The following is a 19208-nucleotide window of genomic DNA, read 5'->3' as shown; positions in this document are numbered from 1 at the left end:
TAATTGTTCCTAGATTATATTTATTAATTTATAGTCATTTGTACATGTCATATTGCTAGTATTATCTAATAATATATTTATTATATCATAGAGATATTATGATTATATCTATACTGTGTATTATGTGCAGGTTTCTAGAAAACAATAATGTTGTTAATTAATTACTGAAAAGATTGAGAAATAAGTCACTCAATTAATTCCGGCTCTGAAACACCGGACACAAAATTGTCCCAATGCTGGCTTACACTTACGTTGTTTACTATCACTATTATTACATCTGTATTCTTAACCACTAGATTTTTCATTAGAAAAAATATAGAAATATTTGTAGAAAATTTAGATCAAGTGTTCCAATTCCGTAGGCGCAACTCAAGAGAGTTGACCAATCACAAGCGATAGTTTTGGATGATCCACATGCTGCGATTGGTCAAATTACTTGAGGTGTGTTTCGTCATTTGCGTCCTAGTTTAGATAATATTTATTAAATATTGCAGCATGTTGTATAGCATAAAATAACAATAAAGCCAGAAAAATAATATTTGCTGTAAAGTTTTAAAATCTCTGTATAATAAACAAAACAATTCGGATAAAAGTAATTTATTTATTTATTTTTTCTTCTTAGTGCATATTGCAACTGTTTTTTTCAAATTTTATTTGAGAAAAAAACAGCAATTCCTTTACTGTCTAATTAATACATTTTACCTAATTAAAATTTATAACATAATTCTATACTAATTATTGGTATATATAAATGATATAAATTGAAAGACAAAATCAATAATTATTTTGGCAAGATTACAGTAATAACAAAGAAAGATGCTTGTAACAAATAAAATAAAAGTACTGATTAATAATAAAATTTTGATACATGATTTCAAAGTATATTTATCGTAAAACGTAGCATATATAGGTTTTATAAATCATCAATTAGGAAGACATAATCAGCATATCTTTAAGACACCCATCATTCATTGGTCCAAAATTGCCAGAAAGTACAGTAGTAGAAAAGATTGTGATAAAGGTTCTGTTCTGTGTTGGTATTCACCATTCAGGGAAACACTCTTAACATTGAGAACAAAAAAAACCTCCACCAACAACTCCCAGATACCACTTAAATTCTAAATATTTATTCACTTAAAGATGTATTGTCCCCAAAAACATGAAAAATGAAGATTAATAAAATCAGACTTTAAATAGGCCATTTTGCAATTTTAATAAAGTTATTCACTTCTGTAAAACAAAAAAATAAAAAGACAAAAGTAACAGACAGACAGACAGACCGACAATTCAAATATTTTTTGCTTTAAATTACATTTTTTCCAGGTAAATAATTTTTTTTTATCCAGTTTTTGGTCAAAGTGAATTACGTGGCATTAAAATGGCATATAAAAAAAAAAATTGGGGAAAAAAAAAAATTAGGAAGACAATGTATCTCTAAATAAAATACTTAGTGTTTAAGGGAACGGATGATTGGTGAATATGACCACTGGTTTCCTTGGAGTGTGGTTATCAGAAGATTTTTCTGAAGTACCAAACTATATTTTGGCAACTTTCACAAATTCAATAATGATTTAAGTAATTTGTAAATTACCAACCATTAAGTACTAAACACTTGACAGAACTCTGAGTATATACATTAGTTTAAAATATAAACATCCTCTTTAACAGTAGAACCTGTATATAGGTAAACACTTTAAAATATAATATTTCGGTCACAGATTTTTGGCAAACCTTTGGGGCAAATAAGCCTAGTGCTTTGACTAAACTAACTTGAGAAAATTAAAATTTAAAAGTGCATATTATATATTATTTTATACTGGTGTGCATTGCATTAATATAATCTAGTATATAATTATTTTAATAATAGAGTAAACTGTATGATACTTTGTTTTATAAAATACATAATCTTTTTATAATCAATTCAATATATTATTACATATATATTTATATATAATTATAATTCTTTCATTAGCCCTGATAAAGGAATAGTGATTTTCCCCCAAAAAACTGTTATGGTGTACAGTCGACGCTCCCAACACTGGGCTTTCTGAAAACCAAAACTTTATCAAAACCATACTTTTCTTAAGTACAAAATTCTATTTACTAAATAGTTTAATAAAACTACATATACACTTTACGGAATACAAGATTTTTTCTCTGGAAGCCCAGACATATTAGACCATATTGGGAGAGTTGACTGTACTACCTCAATTGAGAACCAGTCACTGTTTCCCACAGCATTTGTTTCCAGTAATTTGCCTTTAGATTTATTAGGCCTACAGTATTTTTTCTCATTTTTAATATTCTTATCTGCACTTTAAAATTATATAACTTTTTGCATAGTACAACTACAATGAAATAGGCAGATATTATCACTTCTGAATGTGGTGTTTTTTTAACAATCTAATTTTAAAATATATCTATTTTCAGAACATGTCTTGTATTAACAGTAGTTTTACAACATTTTTGATAAGGCTATGGTGGTATTTTGTGCTTGTGAGAATCAACAGCACACAGTTTTAATACTTATTGGCATTTCATATCTCTATTGTATCAATATTCTCCCCTACTCTAATGTTCAGTACATAAAAATGTCTTTTTTTAAAGGTTTACAGAATAAGTTTAACCACATATACATTATTATATATTAATTATTATTTATCCTATTGTAGATTGATTGAAGCTTAAATAAGCTTTATTCCCGCTAGGACACAACACAACAACGTAGCCGCAACGCAATCAAGTTGACCAATGATTGGTCCAATCATTTTCGTTGTGCGTATGCCACTGTGTCCGAGTGGGAACCATACTTAAGTCAATAACATATTTCATTTCACATAATTGATTAATAATTCTTATTTCTTCAAAGCTCTTCACTTAATCTCTTCAAATGAAAATTTAAACATCTTTATTTATTTGAAAGAGTAAAATTGTCTCAATTGTACTTGATGAATTTTTTATGTAAACTTTAATAATTGACCTATGATTTGATTTGACCTCTATGCTATATCTATCTAAGTGTTAAGGGGTGCTTGGTGATGATTGTACTCCCTGAGCGCAACATCTTTTTTTCTTGATTACAGGTTGTCGTCGAAGGCTTATTGAGTCCGAATACTGAGGAAGGAGGACCTCTGGAGGTAAACGTTTACCTAAAATGATAAAAGCAAAAACATGTTAGATTGCAGTCAGTATAGAATTTCATGTTCTAGAGTCTCACAGGTTTATACTCATGTAGTGATATTGTCATTACAAAATGTAGCTGCAATAAAGCGTGGTTCCCACTAGCGATGCAAAATAGCGCAACACAACAAAGTATTGATACAAAGTGCTATATTGTGCAATGGGAACCAACAACCAAACATCGCAGGTTTGATTTCATGCTGGCAGGGGTAAACACAATTATTGAAAGGGCATTGCATAGGTTGCACTACGCTGCATTGCATAGGTTGCACTACGCTGCGTCGCTAGTGGGAACCAAGCTTAAGAGACAAAAGAGCAGTACCCATTGTGCCATATGTCAAGTTCTTACTGTTTATACCAGTGAATGTCTTATGTCAAATATGGTAGTGATGTGCCTAAATATGGTAGTGATATGCCCAAATATGGTAGTGACATGACATCATCGTGTCCATATATGGGCATGTCACATTTTTTTGTCACATAAAGTTTGATAGTGTAGACATTCTTTATGTTACTCTCAAACTCACTTATTTCTTTAAATAATTCCCTAATATTTTCAGCAGTTTTTGCACTAGTTTCTGTGAAGATAGCTCCAATGTCGTTTGAGTAGGTCTCGGCAACCTTTGTTTCTACCTCTCTTAAATCATCCATATCACATTTGTTACCAGCTATAGCTATTACAATGTTATCTGGTCCGTGTTGATGCAATTCCTGAATCCAATCTTTCACTTTTTCATATGAAATCTAAAAAAATCAAATAGTTTATCACAAGTTTTTTTTGTCTTTAACGTCCTACAGAGTTACAATTAACAAAGTTTTTTTAACAAAAGAAGCAAAAATTGTCATAAAGTTTTGTCTACACTGTCAAATTTTATGTGAAAACAAAATGTGATGTGCTCATATAATATATGGACATATCACTACCATATTTAAGCATATCACTACCATATTTAGGTAGTAATAGGCACACACACTTTTTTTTCAAACTAGTTTGATAGTGTAGACTGAGCTTTAGATAGGCTAGTTTGAAAAGAGCACTTGAATCGTACCTGACTTGTTATGTCATAAGCGACTATTGCAGCTGATGCGCCTCTATAGTACATAGGTGCTAAACCACGATACTATAAAAAGAAAGAAAAGGAACGTCATTGGTAATATACTGTATATTAATTTATTTATTATTATACATATAGATTATGAATATAGTAGAGTCCCCCAGCTTACACGCCAGTAAAAGCACCACAACAATAATATCAATCAGACTATTGTATAAAAAAAAGAGATCTTTAGTTATGAGAACCATAACAACACAGCGACCATGACGTACTCGATAGCTGGGCTGCCACCAGAGGGCACTAGACCTGTCAAGACTGGTACAAACTGTTTTTATTATATGGATCTTAAGAGAATTTCCATCTAGTAATAGTATCCACATAATAATAACCTCATAATTTCTTATTCTCAACTTTAAATCTTCGTATTGTTAAAATGATTTGAAATATTTTATTTTTAAATAAATTATAAATATTTTTGTATTGTGTGTACAGTCCTGATTAATTGAAATGATTCAATGATCACCTTTTCTTGTCCCGCTGTGTCCCATATTTGAAACTTGTAGGATTTATCTTCTACCATTAATGTTTTTGACATAAATGATGCTCTGAAAAAAAAATAATTTATTTAAAATTAATTTACAATGTGGAACAAAACAAAGTAATGTAAAAATACTTTGAAATTAGGTCATTATTAAATTATAATAGGAAATTGGGTTAGGGTTAGGGTATGGATATGGTTTCATTTATTTGTGTAAAGCTCTGCCTACAATATAAAACTAGTCTGACAAAAAAGTGTGATGTGCCCAAATATGGTAGTGATATACCCAAATGTGGTAGTGATATGTCATCATCATTTTTTGTCACATAAAGTTTGATAGTGTAGACAGAGCTTAAGGTATTCCACATTATGTGTGCGTGGGTATATCAACGCTACTAAAATATAACAGGACCTTAGTAATGGATAGGTAGGTATACTAACCCTATTGTAGGGGGTATGCTCTCTGTATACTGATCAGCTACAAATCTTTGTACTATACTAGATTTACCAACCCCTGAATCCTGCAACAAAAAAAACATATTTATTAATTTATAAATTTATAACCACCCAAATTAGTTAGAAATTAAAACAAATTAATTGACTATCCATTTATAGGTGCCTATCCTAATTTCAGATCACAGTTCTAGGTTAAAGGTCAAATCATACTGCACCTAAAGGTCAATATTTTGCTTATAACTTCCTGTCCATTGTTTTTATCTTTAGCTTCTTAATTTTTTTGGCTGGTTTTTTAATTTTAAAAAGAAAAATGATCAGATAAGAGAAAGGAAAACTATATTGCTGTTTTGAAAATGCCATCTATTAATAATGTCCATAGAGAATTACCACCTACATTTTTAAACTGATTTTTTCCTTGTTATAATACTTAGCAATGTGATTAAAAGTGTTATTATTAATTAACTATTAATTGTAATATGAATTAAACTACTAACATTAATTGTTTTTGTCAAGGTCATAAAATTATTAGTAACCAATTAATGACTCGAGAAACTTTGGTTATTTTTAAAATGTGTACGAGTGACATGTACGAGCAATATCCTGTCCCATGATGCTGTGACGCGGCGGACCACAAGCTTAATGAAAGTGTCGTACTGTACCAATACGTAACGTTACTAGTCATCTCTCTTCTCTTTTTAAAACATGATGTGATTTTAAATTTTTTTTGTGTAGAACTCAGTTTTGAACAAAATAAAACCAGAATAAGTTATGTAATGTTATCAAGCGGTCATCACAAAATTGAAAGTGTACTGTATGTATGTAATTATGTTTATACCATTACCATTGTACCCATTTAGCTTTATTTACCCTTCTTTATGATGTTTAATTAAAATATATACTGACCTAATTTTAGGACAGAAACTGCGGTCTGTCTGCTGTTGGCAAGGGTCCAACCAAGCCTACCTATAGTAAAGTACATCATCAGAGCCTAGGGCTTAATAGTACTAACTAGGCCTAGTACAATAATAAGCAATAACTATACTCTTCTAAAGTTACAGGCCTACTTTACTTTCAGTTGTCAAATAAAAAGGAAAACATAAAAAAGGTTAATAAATATTTACATTTAAATAGGACATACTTATAGGCCTACTATCTAGGCATAATAATAGCCTAGCTAGCTAGGCGTACAGTATTCAAAAGTGAATCTAGACCCAGAGGCCGCATTAAATAAGGAACAGAGCGAAATATTGCACAATTTAATTTAGGCCTCTCCTGCTGAATGACTACACCTTCAGTATGTCAGCTACTACAGGGGTCTAGTGCATAGTTCTCTCTCGATCGACCCAACATTTATTCATTTTTAGAGTACACTTTAGGCCTAAGAAAAAGTACGATTTACTTACCCCTAAAAGACATAATTTAATTTCTCGTAAAGCCATATTATATACAAACTATAAAACTAGACAGAAATACACAAAAGACTTGATCACGTTACATATTTACAATATTTAACTCAAATTTATTTTTCATGACACGATGGTTTTTCAGTGTTTCCGATTCGCGATCGATCAACTTTATCCAAATTATAAAGTGTGATTTCGTTAGAGGGCGCTGTCCCACTGTGTTTTTTTTACACGGTGTGTACAGGTTGTGTTTATAATGTGTAGGGCCTAAGCCTACGATATAGTGTGACTCAAAACCAGCCGTTTTTAATCAATACGTATTGATTTAGTGTGTAATAAAGGTATATATACAGCTTGTTCATGTTTAAATGAAAGCGTTGCGTTATTTCTAAGATTTAGGGCCTACTAGAAGACTAGGTTTTTATCTACTTTTTTGCCGACTAGCTAGGCCGGATCGCATAACAATTAACATTCATTGCGCAAAACTGACACGGCGGCCAGAGTGAATGTCGGGCGGAGGTGATCGGCTTCCAGACTAGTCTCTGCTAGGCTAGCATGTACGCGAAATTATACTGTTGTTTTAGTGGACTGATGATGATGGATGAAGAAAAACCGACTGACTCCTGTACTGCATGTCTATGAAAATTAAATGATTCTTGTAGGGCTGACAAAAAAAGAAGCATATTTACAACTAAGAACTAGGCCTAGCCTAAGTTTTCTTTAAATTAATGAATATTTGTTCTTTTATAATTTATAGAAATTATGAAGGCAGTCTCTAAACAACATTCAACGCCACAGAAAGGTAAATTGTAGTGCAACAAAAAAAAAAATAGATGACATAATCTCTTTTTATAATTTATTTCTTAATTTTCTTTTGTGTTTTTATATATGACTGCATATTTGTGTTATCAGAATCTGAAAAGAAAATAAAGCTGTCTGCTATTCACCATGCTTTGAACTCTGACCCAGTCAATATCGCAGCACTTCGTAAACACGCCATCAGCAAAGGAGGCTTATTAAACGATGAAGTCCGACGTAAAGTTTGGCCGAAATTACTCAACATTAACGTACATGATCATCAAAAGAAGTCAGGTAATCAATTTTTCAATTTCACTATGAAACTGTTTTTTTTTTTCGTTTCATTTTATTTGAAGACTAATGCTATATTCTTAATCGTTAGCTGGAGATATTACCAAGCATCGGGACTACAGTCAAGTTGTTCTCGATGTCAACAGGTCTTTCAAGAGATTTCCAAAAGGTTAGATAATTAAATGAATGTTTTTATTTTATTTATTATTCATTTATACTGGGCGACCTCTTCAGTCAAAGACTGGTCCACCCTGGGCCCAGTTATGATCAGCTGCTGTGAGTGGCTGTGTGTGTACTAGTACACAAGGGGAACACCCCTACTCGTCTCGAAAGATGTACTAGGTTCTATAAAGTGCACATGAGCTAGATGTGTACACTGGACCTACAGTTTATAGTCCTTATCTGAGAAGACTCGTTCTATCACTAGAACCATGGAGTGAGTGAGCCTCAAACCCTTGCCGATGTTATGGCTACGTAATTACGGTTCCACTGTCTTAACCGCTCGGCCACTCACTCACTGAGTACCGTATCATTCACAGTTCCATCGTGATTAGATCTGGCAGTTTGTATGTAGATCTGTGATACTGTACTAAGTCTCTTTCACACAGACCTTTAAAACTTTTGAAACCATTATTCTTTAAATGCCAATTTATTGCCTTTTGCTTAGATCCCTTTCACACAGGAAATATTGATATGGAACCTGTGTGAAGGGTACATTGGCAATAATTTATTGTTGGAATGATTACAATTTTTATGTTTTTCTATAGGCATGAAAGACGATCAACGTGAGGTGCTCCAAGAACAATTAACTAATATAATTGTGCAAGTGTTGATTCGACATAAGCAGTTGCATTATTACCAGGTAATATTCATCAGCATCAATACGCTTCGTCGTTGTTAGACATAGCGCCCTCTACTATTTTATGCCATTTTATTCCTGTTGTGGGCTGGGTGTTTCTCAAGTGGGCCTGTGTAATAATAGTCATGTTTAATTCTGTATGCCTAACTATAAAAATCAGGGGCAGATCCAGCATTAAAGATTAGGAAATTTGGAGTGGGTGGCTACTCTATTTCATAAATGATAAAAACAATCCGTCTGGTTGCAGAAAAATAATAATAGTCTTTAGAGGATTGCCAAAGCCTGTTTAACCCGCCTTTATCCGCGCCTGAAAATATATAAAATTCAAGGTATGTATGTTGAATTTTGTGCTGTAAGTTTGTTTAAACAACACTTTATATTTTATACCAGCACGTATGAACTTTCATTTGAATATATGTAATCAGTAAGCTCTTTACACACACACATGGTGGTGAATACTGGAGTGTATATAGAAGCTTAGATACATATCTGATATACTAAAATAGTCTTTGTATAACATGTATAATCCTCTACACCTTAAACTACTGTACATCCTTGCCTTTGAATCTACTTTGTGCTATTTTGAATGTTTTTAATACAGAAAATAATTTAGAAAATAAATGTGGAAACTATAACATACTGTATAATGTTTAGCTCTATCTACATATTCAAACTAGTGTCATGTTACCAAATATGGTAGAGATATGACCAAATATGGTAGTGATATGACAATCATCATCATGTCCATATATGGGAAATTGATTTTATATTTTTCTATTTTGTAGGGATATCATGATATATGTGTAACATTCCTCTTGGCTGTCGGAAAAGATATGGCACTGTCAATTATGGATGTTTTATCAATTCACCACTTTAGGTACTAAAATCACCGTTTTAGATTGATAAATGAATGATATGAAGCATTATGCTAAAGTGTTGATATGATTTCAAATACCCATGCAAGCAATGGAAGAATTAAATATGAACTTTCTTTGAGAGTGAGGAAAGAACAAGGTTTTATTGCAAGCGCTGAAGTTAAATAATTCTAGCATTTTGAATAGCATGCTCATGTTGAGTTTGTGTTCATAACCAGTGTGCCTTGTCCCAGCCTATATATTGTGCCAAATCTGCAGTACATATCATTTTGCTAGCTGAGCTGCATTGACAAGATCTAATAAGATCAAAACAGTACTCTCTCTGTACTGTATATATGGATTTTAGCTGACAAATTCCTAAAATTAAAATTGAGTTCCTTTTCTGCTATCAATAAGTCAATCTTTACAATAAAATTGAGATTACATTGACTCATACTAATATTAATCTAAAGCTCTGCCTACACTATCAAACTCGTTTGTGATGTGCCCAAATATGGTAGTGATATGCCCAAACATGATAGTGATATGACATCATCATATCCATATTTGGGCACATCAAATTTGTATGTAAAGTTTGATAGTGTAGACAGAGCTTTACACACAAACTCATGATGCTATTAATATTTTCAGAGATTTTATGGACTCTACCATGGACAGAACTAAACATATGCTTAATTATTTATTCCCAATTATACGAAAAGCAAATCCAGTGTTGCATGATTTTATGCAACAGTAAGTTGAACTTTGTATATTTTTAATTCTCCATTATGTGTATGATAATTTTACAATGGCCATCTGACAACACTTCCATTTTCCCTACCTACTACTACACTCCTGAAAGTAAATGTGGGGAGAAACCTGTGTCTTGCAGCCTAAACTGGGCTGAATTATGTACAGGACATACATAAAAACTCCCTTCTCTTCCGAAAAGATGCACTGAGTTCTTTAAAGTGAACAAGCCAAATGTGTACACAGGACTTTCAGCTTTAAAGCTCTGTCTACACTATCAAGCTAATTTGACAAAAAAATGTGATGTGCCCAAATATGGTAGTGATATACCTAAATATGGTAGTGATATGGCATCATCATCGTCTATGGCTCCTTTCAGAGAATTAATAATATTCTAATACCCCAGAACTATGGTCAAGGAGAAACTAAAGCTCTGTCTACACTATCAAACTTTATGTGACAAAAAACAGAGCTTTAATGCCGATTGTATGACTGGGGGTGCTCCTGTCTAAAAAGCGGCCACTCGACTCACCAGTCAAAAGTGATTTTGAGTATACTTGACAAATTGTTGTACTGTACTATTATTTACAGGTCAGAGGTCGGAACTGTATTTGCATTGGCCTGGTTAATAACATGGTATGGACACGTGTTAAACGATTACAAAAGTATTGTGAGGTTGTACGACTTTTTCCTAGCGTGCCATCCACTAATGCCGGTTTACTTAGCAGCAGCGGTAAGTAATATACATCGTTTCTAGAGTGGATCCATACATTTTCGTGGAGGCGTTAGATTAACTCTATCTTTTGGAATAATGTAAAATTTTTCACCAAAAAATGTATACAATTTTTCTCATGTACTGTAATTTTCCTTATATAAAAAATCTATTTCCACTTAAACTTAAATTCTTGTTACATAATAATAATAATAATAACTGGTACTTGATATAGCGCATTATGCTGAAAGCCTCAATGCGCTTTACATAGACAGAAAAATTTAGAAAATTAAAAATTCAAACATAACATTCAACATAAGTTCTTACTTTATTAATAAACACATTTCGTATATAGATTGTTCTGTACCGAGAGAAGGGCGTGTTACAACAAGATTGTGAGATGGTATACGTACATAGCTACTTGTCAAAAATTCCTCAAGATCTTCCATTTGAACACTTAATCATCAAGGCCGGAGACTTATTTGTGCAATATCCACCCTCTGCAATGGCTAAGGAAGCCAAGCTGCATTATAAACAAAGGTATTTATTTTGTTTGTGCATAATGTAAATGAATATGTAACTTAAATGAATTTTTATTATTAGTAAAGGGTCTTTCACACTACGTCAAAACAATTCAAACTTCAATTTCATGTGGCTACGCGCATGTCGTGGAGTGTCGTAAAAACAAAAATTTCATTGTATAAGTTGTAAAGCTCTGTCTACATTATCAAACTTTATGTGACAAGAAATGTGATGATGTCATATCACTACCATATTTGGGCACTTCACACTAATAGACAGAGCTCCAAAGACAGAAAATATACAAACATGTTTTGTTTACAGTACTGCAATATCAAAGCATGGTGATTTTGAGTCCGCTGTCCAGCATCAACGTCCGGACGCCATTCTACAATTAATGCGAGAGCGGAGTAGACGTAACAGCTTCCCGTCGCTACGATCTCAATCCAGTCAAGCAGTGAAGGTCGCAGTATGGGCGCTGTCAACGGCAGTTGGTGTAGCGGCTCTCGCAGTCCTTAATACAGCAGCAGAATTCTGGGTATGACACAAATAGTTATTCTGTATTGAAGTGCAAAAAAAAACACCCTACATTTTAAAGTTCAGCACCAAGAACTTTAGATATAATGTTTGATTAAATGTGCAAAATTTAAAATTGTAAATAAAAAAATCATGATGATGATTGAAAAAACATTTAAATTTATCTTTAAATGGTTAAATAAAGATCAGTAATTACTGGAATGCATGAGCAATATTGAGTGAGTGGCCAAGCAGTTAAGGAACCGTAATCCATAACTATAACATCGGCAAGGGTTTGGGGTTCACTAGCTCCATGGTTCTGGTGCTGTTGTTTTATGTCTGTTTAAGCATGGTTCCCAATAGGACGCAACGTAACATATTGACGTGCTGTATTGCGTAATCACAAGTGGGAACCGACGGCGCAACAATGCTGCAAATATGGCAGGTTTGATTTCACTCAAGACGGGGGCAAACACAATTATTGGAAGGGCATTTTCTTATTTTGCGTAGGTTGCGTCGCTAGTGGGAACCAAGCATTAAGGATCATGTCACAATTATTTTACTCTAGTTACTGCTGTAACTACATTTATTTACTGCATTTAACTACAGTACTTACTGAAGTAGAATAATTTTGACATGATTCCTTGTTGTTTAATATAAATTTGATTGAGAAATAGAAATAGTAAAATATGTTTTAATTTCTCTATTAATTTAAACTCATTTCATTGCTCAGGAAATTATATGTGTAATGAATTATGATAATTGATTATGTATTTGTTTCTAATTTGTATATCATTTTTGTAATAATGCATATTTATTAATTTTTCGTTGGTTTATATTTTAAATATGCCTGTTTATATATATAATTATAATAATTATGTCAATGTTAAATATAATATGTAAGGAAATATAATTTTATAAGAGTGTTGAAATTTTATTTAAAATCATTATCATGAAAATAATAGGAATCTTTCGCATGTGGACGTAAACATTATATTCTACTTGTTTGCATAAAAGCGTGGTTCAAGTTTTATTTTTTGACAAAACTAGTCACTAGTGGATATTTTGGCAATTTTTAGAAAAAAATCCCTGTACTATATTTTCTCCAAAAATGGCCAATTTTCGAACTTTTTATTTTTCAATAAAACTAGTTACTTTAGCACAATTGACATGCGCAGAACTGATTATTCGACTCTGCGCATGTTTGTTATGCTTAAGTAACCATTTATGTCATAAAATAAAAGGGACGAAAATTGGCAATTTTTCGAAAATTTCCCTGTACTATTAGTACAGGGATTTTTTCCAAAAATGGCCAATTTTCGACCTTTTTATTTTTCGATAAAACTGGTTACTATAGCACAATTGACATGCGCAGAACCCATTATTCGACTCTGCGCATGTTTATTAGGCTATAGTAACCATTTATGTCAAAAAATAAAAGGGACGAAAATTGGCAATTTTTCGAACTTTTTATTTTCGATAAAACTGGTTACTATAGCACAATTGACATGCGCAGAACCCATTATTCGACTGCGCATGTTTATTATGCTATAGTAACCATTTATGTCAAAAAATAAAGGGGTCGAAAATTGGCCATTTTTTGAAAATTTCCCTTACTATAGTACAGGGATTTTTTCAAAAAATGACCAATTTTCAACCTTTTTATTTTTCGATAAAACTGGTTACTATAGCACAATTGACATGCGCAGAACCCATTATTCGACTCTGCGCATGTTTATTATGCTATAGTAACCATTTATGTCAAAAAATAAAAGAGTCGAAAATTGGTCATTTTTCGAAAATTTCCCTTACTATAGTACAGGGATTTTTTCAAAAAATGACCTATTTTCGACCTTTTTATTTTTCGATAAAACTGGTTACTATAGCACAATTGACATGCGCAGAACCCATTATTCGACTCTGCGCATGTTTATTATGCTATAGTAACCATTTATGTCAAAAAATAAAAGGGTCGAAAATTAGCCATTTTCGAAAATTTCCCTTACTATAGTACAGGGATTTTTTCAAAAAATGACCTATTTTTGACCTTTTTATTTTTCGATAAAACTGGTTACTACAGCACAATTGACATGCGCAGAACGCATTATTCGACTTTGCGCATGTTTATTATGCTATAGTAACCATTTATGTCAAAAAATAAAAGGGTAAAAAAATGGCAATTTTTTGAATATTTCCCTTACTATAGTACAGGGACTTTTTCAAAAAATGACCAATTTTCGACCTTTTTATTTTTCGATAAAACTGGTTACTATAGCACAATTGACATGCGCAGAACCCATTATTCGACTCTGCGCATGTTTATTATGCTATAGTAACCATTTATGTCAAAAAATAAAAGAGTCGAAAATTGGTCATTTTTCGAAAATTTCCCTTACTATAGTACAGGGATTTTTCAAAAAATGTCCTATTTTCGACCTTTTTATTTTTCGATAAAACTGGTTACTATAGCACAATTGACATGCGCAGAACGCATTATTCGACTCTGCGCATGTTTATTATGCTATAGTAACCATTTATGTCAAAAAATAAAAGGGTAAAAAATGACAATTTTTCGAATATTTCCCTTACTATAGTACAGGGATTTTTTCAAAAAATGACCGATTTTCAACCTTTTTATTTTTCGATAAAACTGGTTACTATAGCACAATTAACATGCGCAGAACCCATTATTCGACTCTGCGCATGTTTATTATGCTATAGTAACCATTTATGTCAAAAAATAAAAGGGTCGAAAATTGGCCATTTTCGAAAATTTCCCTTACTATAGTACAGGGATTTTTTCAAAAAATGACCAATTTTCGACCTTTTTATTTTTCGATAAAACTGGTTACTAAAGCACAATTGACATGCGCAGAACGCATTATTCGACTCTGCGCATGTTTATTATGCTATAGTAACCATTTATGTCAAAAAATAAAAGGGTAAAAAATGACCATTTTTCGAATATTTCCCTTACTATAGTACAGGGATTTTTTCAAAAAATGACCGATTTTCGACCTTTTTATTTTTCGATAAAACTGGTTACTATAGCACAATTAACATGCGCAGAACCCATTATTCGACTCTGCGCATGTTTATTATGCTATAGTAACCATTTATGTCAAAAAATAAAAGGGTCGAAAATTGGCCATTTTCGAAAATTTCCCTTACTATAATAGTACAGGGATTTTTTCAAAAAATGACCAATTTTCGACCTTTTTATTTTTCGATAAAACTGGTTACTATAGCACAATTGACATGCGCAGAACGCATTATTCGACTCTGCGCATGTTTATTATGCTATAGTAACCATTTATGTCAAAAAATAAAAGGGTCGAAAATTGGCCATTTTCGAAAATTTCCCTTACTATAGTACAGGGATTTTTTCAAAAAATGACCAATTTTCGACCTTTTTATTTTTCGATAAAACTGGTTACTATAGCACAATTGACATGCGCAGAACGCATTATTCGACTCTGCGCATGTTTATTATGCTATAGTAACCATTTATGTTAAAAAATGTAATGGTCAACAAAAGGCCAATTTTCGAAAATTTCCCTGTACTATAGTACAGGGATTTTTTCAAAAAATGACCAATTTTCGACCTTTTTATTTTTCGATAAAACTGGTTACTATAGCACAATTGACATGCGCAGAACCCATTATTCGACTCTGCGCATGTTTATTATGCTATAGTAACCATTTATGTCAAAAAATAAAAGAGTCGAAAATTGGTCATTTTTCGAAAATTTCCCTTACTATAGTACAGGGATTTTTTCAAAAAATGACCTATTTTCGACCTTTTTATTTTTCGATAAAACTGGTTACTATAGCACAATTGACATGCGCAGAACGCATTATTCGACTCTGCGCATGTTTATTATGCTATAGTAACCATTTATGTCAAAAAATAAAAGGGTAAAAAAATGACCATTTTTCGAATATTTCCCTTACTATAGTACAGGGATTTTTTCAAAAAATGACCGATTTTCAACCTTTTTATTTTTCGATAAAACTGGTTACTATAGCACAATTGAAATGCGCAGAACCCATTATTCGACTCTGCGCATGTTTATTATGCTATAGTAACCATTTATGTCAAAAAATAAAAGGGTCGAAAATTGGCCATTTTCGAAAATTTCCCTTACTACAGTACAGGGATTTTTTCAAAAAATGACCAATTTTCGACCTTTTAATTTTTCGATAAAACTGGTTACTATAGCACAATTGACATGCGCAGAACGCATTATTCGACTCTGCGCATGTTTATTATGCTATAGTAACCATTTATGTCAAAAAATGAAAGGGTCAACAAAAGGCCATTTTTCGAAAATTTCCCTGTACTATAGTACAGGGATTTTTTCAAAAAATGACCTATTTTCGACCTTTTTATTTTTCGATAAAACTGGTTACTATAGCACAATTGACATGCGCAGAACGCATTATTCGACTCTGCGCATGTTTATTATGCTATAGTAACCATTTATGTCAAAAAATAAAGGGGTAAAAAATGACCATTTTTCGAATATTTCCCTTACTATAGTACAGGGATTTTTTCAAAAAATGACCGATTTTCAACCTTTTTATTTTTCGATAAAACTGGTTACTATAGCACAATTGACATGCGCAGAACCCATTATTCGACTCTGCGCATGTTTATTATGCTATAGTAACCATTTATGTCAAAAAATAAAAGGGTCGAAAATTGGCCATTTTCGAAAATTTCCCTTACTATAGTACAGGGATTTTTTCAAAAAATGACAAATTTTCGACCTTTTTATTTTTCGATAAAACTGGTTACTATAGCACAATTGACATGCGCAGAACGCATTATTCGACTCTGCGCATGTTTATTATGCTATAGTAACCATTTATGTCAAAAAATAAAAGGGTAAAAAATGACCATTTTTCGAATATTTCCCTTACTATAGTACAGGGATTTTTTCAAAAAATGACCGATTTTCAACCTTTTTATTTTTCGATAAAACTGGTTACTATAGCACAATTGACATGCGCAGAACCCATTATTCGACTCTGCGCATGTTTATTATGCTATAGTAACTATTTATGTCAAAAAATAAAAGGGTCGAAAATTGGCCATTTTCGAAAATTTCCCTTACTATAGTACAGGGATTTTTTCAAAAAATGACCAATTTTCGACCTTTTTATTTTTCGATAAAACTGGTTACTATAGCACAATTGACATGCGCAGAACGCATTATTCGACTCTGCGCATGTTTATTATGCTATAGTAACCATTTATGTCAAAAAATAAAAGGATCGAAAATTGGCCATTTTCGAAAATTTCCCTTACTATAGTACAGGGATTTTTTCAAAAAATGACCAATTTTCGACCTTTTTATTTTTCGATAAAACTGGTTACTATAGCACAATTGACATGCGCAGAACGCATTATTCGACTCTGCGCATGTTTATTATGCTATAGTAACCATTTATGTCAAAAAATAAAAGGGTCAACAAAAGGCCATTTTTCGAAAATTTCCCTGTACTATAGTACAGGGATTTTTTCAAAAAATGACCTATTTTCGACCTTTTTATTTTACGATAAAACTGGTTACTATAGCACAATTGACATGCGCAGAACGCATTATTCGACTCTGCGCATGTTTATTATGCTATAGTAACCATTTATGTCAAAAAATAAAAGGGTAAAAAATGACCATTTTTCGAATATTTCCCTTACTATAGTACAGGGATTTTTTCAAAAAATGACCGATTTTCAACCTTTTTATTTTTCGATAAAACTGGTTACTATAGCACAATTGACATGCGCAGAACCCATTATTCGACTCTGCGCATGTTTATTATGCTATAGTAACCATTTATGTCAAAAAATAAAAGGGTCGAAAATTTGCCATTTTCGAAAATTTCCCTTACTATAGTACAGGGATTTTTTCAAAAAATGACCAATTTTCGACCTTTTTATTTTTCGATAAAACTGGTTACTATAGCACAATTGACATGCGCAGAACGCATTATTCGACTCTGCGCATGTTTATTATGCTATAGTAACCATTTATGTCAAAAAATAAAAGGGTAAAAAATGACCATTTTTCGAATATTTCCCTTACTATAGTACAGGGATTTTTTCAAAAAATGACCGATTTTCAACCTTTTTATTTTTCGATAAAACTGGTTACTATAGCACAATTGACATGCGCAGAACCCATTATTCGACTCTGCGCATGTTTATTATGCTATAGTAACCATTTGTCAAAAAATAAAAGGGTCGAAAATTGGCCATTTTCGAAAATTTCCCTTACTATAGTACAGGGATTTTTTCAAAAAATGACCAATTTTCGACCTTTTTATTTTTCGATAAAACTGGTTACTATAGCACAATTGACATGCGCAGAACGCATTATTCGACTCTGCGCATGTTTATTATGCTATAGTAACCATTTATGTCAAAAAATAAAAGGGTCAACAAAAGGCCATTTTTCGAAAATTTCCCTGTACTATATAGTACAGGGATTTTTTCAAAAAATTACCAATTTTCGACCTTTTTATTTCTCGATAAAACTGGTTACTATAGCACAATTGACATGCGCAGAACCCATTATTCGACTCTGCGCATGTTTATTTTGCTATAGTAACCATTTATGTCAAAAAATAAAAGAGTCGAAAATTGGTCATTTTTCGAAAATTTCCCTTACTATAGTACAGGGATTTTTTCAAAAAATTACCTATTTTCGACCTTTTTATTTTTCGATAAAACTGGTTACTATAGCACAATTGACATGCGCAGAACCCATTATTCGACTCTGCGCATGTTTATTATGCTATAGTAACCATTTATGTCAAAAAATAAAAGGGTAAAAAAATGACAATTTTTCGAATATTTCCCTTACTATAGTACAGGGATTTTTTCAAAAAATGACCAATTTTCGACCTTTTTATTTTTCGATAAAACTGGTTACTATAGCACAATTGACATGCGCAGAACCCATTATTCGACTCTGCGCATGTTTATTTTGCTATAGTAACCATTTATGTCAAAAAATAAAAGAGTCGAAAATTGGTCATTTTTCGAAAATTTCCCTTACTATAGTACTACAAATAACCCAATGTGTGCTGTAGAATTGGACAATGAATTGAACAACTGATTGACCAATCAGAGCAGCGGAAAGCGTTCCAAAAGTTGAACAATCAGAGCACTGAAAAGTGACGTAAGCAGAGCCTTAGAAAAGTGTTCCAAATGTCGTCATTTTGACCAATCAGAACACTGAAAAGTGACGTAATTAATATCTGACTTC

At 32.2% G+C, this 19208-nt stretch overlaps 3 protein-coding genes across 3 annotated transcripts in view; 2 read left to right on the top strand and 1 right to left on the bottom strand.

The window, feature by feature from the left end:
• LOC144850861 (uncharacterized) overlaps nt 1-3218 on the top strand; it is a 96489-nt gene extending 93271 nt beyond the window's left edge. Inside the window, exon 4 of the transcript XR_013614125.1 lies at nt 3084-3218. The gene's annotated coding sequence lies outside the window, so the exon portion shown is untranslated. The remainder of the gene's footprint in view (nt 1-3083) is intronic.
• Nucleotides 691-6796, bottom strand: LOC144850868 (ras-related protein Rab-22A-like). Its single transcript, XM_078708360.1, has 6 exons — nt 6633-6796; nt 5215-5294; nt 4759-4840; nt 4230-4301; nt 3708-3924; nt 691-3149 (listed from the first exon to the last, which is right to left on the bottom strand). Exons 1-6 carry the CDS (start codon nt 6666-6668, stop codon nt 3022-3024), a joined length of 615 nt encoding a protein of 204 aa, XP_078564486.1. The 5' UTR covers nt 6669-6796; the 3' UTR covers nt 691-3021.
• Nucleotides 6797-6864: 68 nt separating this feature from the next.
• LOC144850848 (TBC1 domain family member 20-like) lies at nt 6865-12911 on the top strand. The gene is made up of 10 exons (XM_078708324.1): nt 6865-6973; nt 7390-7434; nt 7545-7724; nt 7813-7890; nt 8489-8583; nt 9366-9457; nt 10086-10187; nt 10776-10917; nt 11252-11436; nt 11740-12911. The coding sequence occupies exons 2-10, from the start codon at nt 7395-7397 to the stop codon at nt 11957-11959; spliced, it is 1134 nt and encodes a 377-aa protein (XP_078564450.1). The 5' UTR covers nt 6865-6973; nt 7390-7394; the 3' UTR covers nt 11960-12911.
• The last annotated feature ends 6297 nt before the right edge of the window (nt 12912-19208 follow it).

Source organism: Antedon bifida, chromosome 8, assembly GCF_963402885.1.
Source record: "Antedon bifida chromosome 8, ecAntBifi1.1, whole genome shotgun sequence".
In the NCBI taxonomy this organism is placed as follows: Eukaryota; Metazoa; Echinodermata; class Crinoidea; order Comatulida; family Antedonidae; genus Antedon; species Antedon bifida.
The sequence above is the reverse complement of the archived record's forward strand: the minus strand, read 5'-3'. Positions and strand labels throughout refer to the sequence as shown.